Source organism: Pundamilia nyererei, unplaced genomic scaffold (assembly GCF_000239375.1).
Source record: "Pundamilia nyererei isolate P.nyererei 1_Seehausen unplaced genomic scaffold, PunNye1.0 scaffold00045, whole genome shotgun sequence".
Taxonomy (NCBI): domain Eukaryota; kingdom Metazoa; phylum Chordata; class Actinopteri; order Cichliformes; family Cichlidae; genus Pundamilia; species Pundamilia nyererei.
Window position 1 is genome coordinate 2,180,589 of NW_005187446.1, and position 6,286 is coordinate 2,186,874.

The following is a 6,286-nucleotide window of genomic DNA, read 5'->3' on the forward strand; positions in this document are numbered from 1 at the left end:
TCTTATCTTATCTTATCTTATCTTATCTTATCTCCTACATATTTTTATTTATTTATTTATTTCGTTTATTTCAGTTTGGTGGTTGTACAACTTAATTTCATTTAGTTTAGTTATATTTTTCCTAGAATATAGTTTTTTATTTTTATTCGAGGCTTAGCTCACTTCATCAACTTCAGTCTGTATCACCGCAGTCAGCAGTAATCAGGCTCGTCACTAGGGGGCGCTGCAGCATCAGCTCAGTGATTAGACGCGGGGAAGAAGTGTGTGTGTGTGTGTGTGACACCATTGGTGAGATAAAGATGAGTTAATCCTGCCATTATTATTACTTTCCTCTATTCAGCATAATTAGACTGTTAAACTGGCGGGGTTTCCAGCCCTGATGTGAGGGACGCATACGGACGACAAAAAAACCCCAACACCACCTCAACAACAAAGGCTCAGCTTCCGGTTTCTGGATGTAGCTGTCAGGCTCCATCATCATTTAAACGGGGCATCGCTTTATCAGCAGGTTGGTAGCTTCGTTTAGCTATTGTTGATTAATAATAGTTTATCGGAGCGATGTTTTTCCAAACTGCCAGCAGTCATAAACACAGTGTATACTCAGATTTTTCAGCGAGCAGCCGCTAGCCTGAATGGGCTACAAACTGCTAGCTAGCAGATGTAACATGACAGTTAATTAACGAGACTTCTCGTTTGTCTGTGAAGCTTTAGTATGAGCGAAGGAGAGGTGTTTCATGAGAAGCAACGATTGGAGCTGTGCGCAATTCACGCACTCAACAACGTGCTCCAGGAGCGGGTGTTTACCAAAGAGACAGCCGACGATATATGCAAAAGGTAGGGGAGCCTCTGGGTGACGTGACGGTGTACGGAAATCTGTACACAAACCAGCGACAGCATTCAAACGATCCATCTGCTAAACTCACCAATGATCTGACCAGTTTATAACCTCAACATTCCAGACAATACTCCATCATTTGTTTACCCTGTGAACAGACTATCATTTTTCTGCAATGCAGCAGCTGCTTTTATCTTCTAAGGCGTGTGTGAGATGCTGAACATGACAGGTTTTCATGTTTAGCTTCAGTTTTGGCAGTGCCGAGCAAGGCTTTTACTGGGAACTCCAAGACTCAAGCAGAAATTACTGAATTCCCTCATTCAGCCATCATGTCTTCCACCTAAAAGTGAAAAATGCCAAACATTTATTCTTAACAAAAGCTTTAATTTGATCAGAAGTGTGTGGGTGTTTGTTGTTGTTTTTACATTCACTGTTGGGAAAATTTAACATTAAGTTTTTGTGGGGAAAGAGCAGTGGGTGCTGTCCGTGTAGCAGAAACCATTGTTTTTCAGTGAGGCTGGCATGTATGTCAGCAGCCATTAGCTTAAATGAACATGAGGCCAGATGAGTCATGATCTCTGTGGCTTTTGACAAACAACATTTATTTGAATGCAGAGCAGCTCAACCCCAACCCCACAAAAACACAGCTTTTTCATATCGGTGTGGTTGTTTTGGGACAACAGTTATGCATTGTGATGATATTTATATGCAAGAAAGTAAAACAAATCTAAACAGTTTTGTAAAGAAGATGCAGTATAACATTTGGTTTTTTAAAACTCTGCCTTTTTTCTCTTGTGGCAGGCTGGCTCCACAGTGTGTTGTGAACCCACATCGGTCGGTGTTAGGGACGGGAAACTATGATGTCAACGTCATCATGGCGGCACTACAGAGCCGGGAGTTGGCTGCGGTGTGGTGGGACAAACGCAGGTAAGTGAGTCACACTGAAGTCTGTGAAATCAGAAAGTCATTTTGTGTAGAGGTCCCGCCTCTGTGCTCATAATGTTGGTGTTAAATTTGAAATTTACTTTTTCATTTACATCATGTCTCCAGGCTGTTTGTTCTACCTTTCTCCTTTACTTAATCTCACAGTCGCTTTTTTTAAGCCATACCTATACAGCTGGTTGTTAATAAAAATATCCAATTAGACAATTACATGGAAGCAACTCATTTCGTTTAGGAATTTAGCCATCAAAACACAGTCAGGATGACCTGCTAAAGTTTAAACTGGGCATCAGAATGGGGAAGAAAGATGATTTAAAGTGATTTTGAACGTAGCACGGTTGTTGGTGCCAGATGGATGGGTCTGTGTATTTCCGAAACTGCTGATCTTCTGGGATTTTCCCAAGAAACCATCTCCAGGGCAGAACACCATTTCTGAATGTGCAACATGTCAAACCTTGAAGCAGATGGGATACAGTATCAGAAGACTAGACCGGGGGCCACACAGGGAACTGAGATTACAACCAACCAACCTAGTTTTAGCAAGGTGTACCTAATAAAGTGGCTGGGACTGTATACTGCAAGGGGATCCAGAATATTGAGATCAGCTCTTAGTGCCAGGCTGTTGTAATAAAAGGGAATTCTTGAGACTATTTTCAGACACAGATGGTGTTTTGTTTTTTTTTTTCCCTTAAAACAACATCTTAATTTTAAACCACTTGTGATGTAACCCTGAGGCGTTGTTGGATTACACATAAAAAGCATATTGGCAGTCTTACCAAACCGCAGCTACATGTGAAAATGAATTTTGTGCTTTGATAGATTTACAGACTCAGTAAGTGCTGCAGAAGTAGGCTATCCGGGTCGAGGTCATTCATAATGAAAAATGCCCTGAGATGCACTGCGCGTAATAACTGGTTAAGTAAGACTATCTCAAAGTGGCTGATTTAGTGATTTCTTTCTCCCCTCTTTCAAACTGCAGGGAAGTTGAGAACCTCTGTATGTCAAAGGTCCAAGGCTTTATTCTGAATGTCCCATCACGAGTATCTTTGGGGATTGTGTCCCTCCCGCTCCGGCGGCGGCATTGGCTCGCAGTTCGGCAAGTTAGCGGACAGTACTACAACCTGGACTCTAAGCTGAAGAGTCCGGTCTGCATCGGCGGAGAAGCAGAGCTGCGGTAAGAATTGCGCACGTATACGTCCAATGTTTCCCGGACTCTCAGGAGCAGAGATGTAATCTCTGTGTGAGTGATTCTGCTCTGACTTCGATCTAAACTTGGCTTTGGTGTGCTGTTTGAACTCATTGAGTGAGTCATACCATGTGACTGGTCACATGGGAGTGGGGGTTAGCTCATTGTTTGTTTTGTGTTAGGACACTGTGCTCTATTAAAATCCCCACTGTCTGTTCTTCTAACCTTCTCTCTCTTCGCTTCTGTTTCAGCACATTTCTCACTGAACAGCTTTCTCAGGACGTGGCAGAGATGCTGCTCGTTGTCCGACGGGAGGTGGAGGAGGACGGCTCGTGGCTGAACGCTGACAGCAAGAAGTGATGCCTTGGGACAGAATATAACTTTGCAAAGCGTGTGGGGGGGGAAACCCTCCTCTGGGGAAATGACAGACATTTTGAAAGAGAGAAGCAAACACCTCGTTAAAAAATATCTTCAGGGAATGCACTAAAATACATTTAATATCTACACAAACATACAAATTCCAAAGAGAAGTATAGGTGGGCATTTAATCCTGAAATGAAGAACTGCTTGATTGTAACGGCTTAAAAAAGAAAACCATTGCTCTGGTATGACCCATCTATCTGCAACGTCAACTATAATCTTGTACTTTTTGTTTTAACTCTTTGAGTTGACAAAGTTGCAGGTTAGAGGCAAACGTGTGCTAGTTTATGACACTTTTGTTGTGACCTGGGCCCTATTTCAGGAAGCCGGTTTAGAAAACTCAGAGTGAAAAACGATACTCAGGGTTGAGTAACCCCGAACTGTCCAACTCGGAATATTCGGTTTCAGAAAGGCTGATAACAATTAGTTCAGTCAACGCGGAGTTGCTTTAACCCCAAGTTAAGCACGCGCACGAAGATACATAAAGCCCTGATTAGTGGAGCACAGATTAAGCGAGTCACCATGGAGACGGAGGGAAAGAAGGCACGGTCAATGTATTTTACAGCGCTTGAGGCTGAAATTCTGATGGCAGCATATGCCGATAACATGCAAATTCCGCGGAAAAAAAGTAACACAGCCTCAGCTGCAAAAGAAAGGGAGCATGCATGGCAAAACATAGCCGTTTTCGTTAACTCAGGGTATACTTACTCAGAGTTTGCACTAAACCGGCTTTCTGAAACAGGGCCCTGATTGTGAAATGTTACTGTGTTTTTGGTAACTGGAAAAATTTGATTACTTAAAATGCTATCAGGATGAATTCGCCACTTAGGATACTGTTGTCTTAGATCCAGTTTGTTATGTCCTTCATGCGTTATGGTTATGCCAGAATGCGTTGATTGTGAAGGAGCGCCATCTCTTCCTTCACCCTTGTTATTAACCTTCTATGCACTGCAGCGTTTGAGTTATTTGCACTGTTTGTCTTTGTTAGCACTCATGCAGGCACAGGAGCCTTGAATGCATCGCCTTAAAGAGGCACCAGAAGACTGCGCCAGTGTCTTTGCATGTGTTCATCCATTTACTTGACTTCTTGCGTTCTTTTTAGTCTAGTTACACAGTTGTGATCAGAAGTTTACACACACTCTTCGTGGGCACGAATGTTATGACAATTTGGGGCTTTTAATGCTTTCTTTAAACATTTTTTTTCCAGGGTGGAATGATTGTACAGCATACGTCTTTAATGACTTTTTTTTAAAAACAAGAATTGGCTGTGCAGGTTTGAAACTGGATTTTCTCTAAACCACACAGGGTTAAATATCTGCATACACCCACACTAATATTTGGTTAAATTTCTCCTGGCATTTTGCACCTCAGCCAGACTCTTTTGGAAGCTTCTGGCTGAATAGTTGACCACTCATCCTGGCAGATATGGAGTTAATTTAAATCAGGCACAGAGACGGTGTTTAAGCATAGTCCATAAATTTTCAGTAAGTTTTGGGAAGGCCTTTCCATTTTTCTTCTGTTTATCCAGTTCAAGGTTGGGGTAGTTAGGGTGGTCGGGGGGGCTGGAGCCAATCCCAACTGTCACAGGGTGAGAGGCAGGGTACACCTTGGTCATGTTGCCAGTATGTTGCATGGCCAAGACAGAGAAACACAACCATTTACACTGACAGTAAATTTAGAGTCAAATAACTTAACCCTATGAATGTTGTTGGACTTTGTGAGGAAGCCACAGGACCCAGGGAGATGATGCAAAGAGTAAAGTAGCTGATATCACGAAGAGTTAGCGAGTGAATCCAGGTTTGGGGTACAGAGCAGTGTTAAGTTCACTAATCTTGAAAACATGCAAAAACACTGGACACATGACTGTATGTAGGCGCTACACTTGTGTTTTGTCTCCCCTAGTGATCTATGCATATCTGAAAGAATAGGAGCGCTGTCTCTGATACACACTAGTGAATAACTTACACATAAACCTAAGCTCAGAGGTGAATAATATTTAAATTTATATTAAACATTGACCTTTTGTTTTAAGTACAAGTCTGTGTGTGTGTGTGTGTGTTTTCTTGGCATTGTGTTGACATGAAGATGAGGACCAGTGTCGGGTTATTGAAGTTATTTTTATTTATATTAGACTCTCGAGTGTAAAAGGATGCCATTCAAAAGGAGCATTGATAACCATACAAACTCAATTCAAGGGTTAACGGGGTCAGAGAGGGAGGGATTCGATGAAATCTCACACCGGTACCATATATACACAAAAACTTCTTGGAGAGATCTCAGAAATCCAACGCTATACATAGTTATTATTGCTAGTTATGGTAGGGCTACTGCAGCACCAGTAGCAAGAATCATATTGCTATGTACCTGCTGTCATGGCATGGGATTTCTAGTTCTCCACCCTCAGCGATTGAGTGGCGGTTCTCCGTTCCGTCATTAAAACAGAGTCACGGCAGCCCTCAAGTTTTTTTGATTTTTTTTGTTTGTTTTTTTAAAGAGCAAAGATTCATGATTATTCAGATATTACAGACAGTGAGAGATATACAGAGTACCATAAGGTAATACGAGGAAAATACAGAATCGCCACCTATAAAAAGTAATTTAAAAAACAAATCATACCAAGTGAAGGAACTGCATAACCATTCACAGAAAAAAAATGTGTCTTGTTGCTACGTGCCAGTGCTTTTCTACAACAATATTTATATAAAAACTCGAAAATAAAGTGGTGGTACAGATACATTTAAGAATATAAAACTACAACGTAGTAACGTCAATACCATTCTGACTTGGCTCACCACAGTTTACACAGTTTGGACAAAAGGGAGGGAGGAATTTAGGCCAAGCACACTTGGTTTAAAGCATAACCAAGCAGCAGAATCACTGTCGGTTGTATCTTTTGCTTTTAA

The 6,286-nt window shown here is 41.6% G+C and overlaps 1 protein-coding gene across 1 annotated transcript; it reads left to right on the top strand.

The window, feature by feature from the left end:
* The first annotated feature begins 243 nt into the window (after nt 1–243).
* Nucleotides 244–3,739, top strand: josd2 (Josephin domain containing 2). The gene is made up of 5 exons (XM_005732003.1): nt 244–508; nt 706–834; nt 1,637–1,762; nt 2,757–2,951; nt 3,215–3,739. Exons 2-5 carry the CDS (start codon nt 713–715, stop codon nt 3,321–3,323), a joined length of 552 nt encoding a protein of 183 aa, XP_005732060.1. The 5' UTR covers nt 244–508; nt 706–712; the 3' UTR covers nt 3,324–3,739.
* Nucleotides 3,740–6,286: the final 2,547 nt, after the last annotated feature.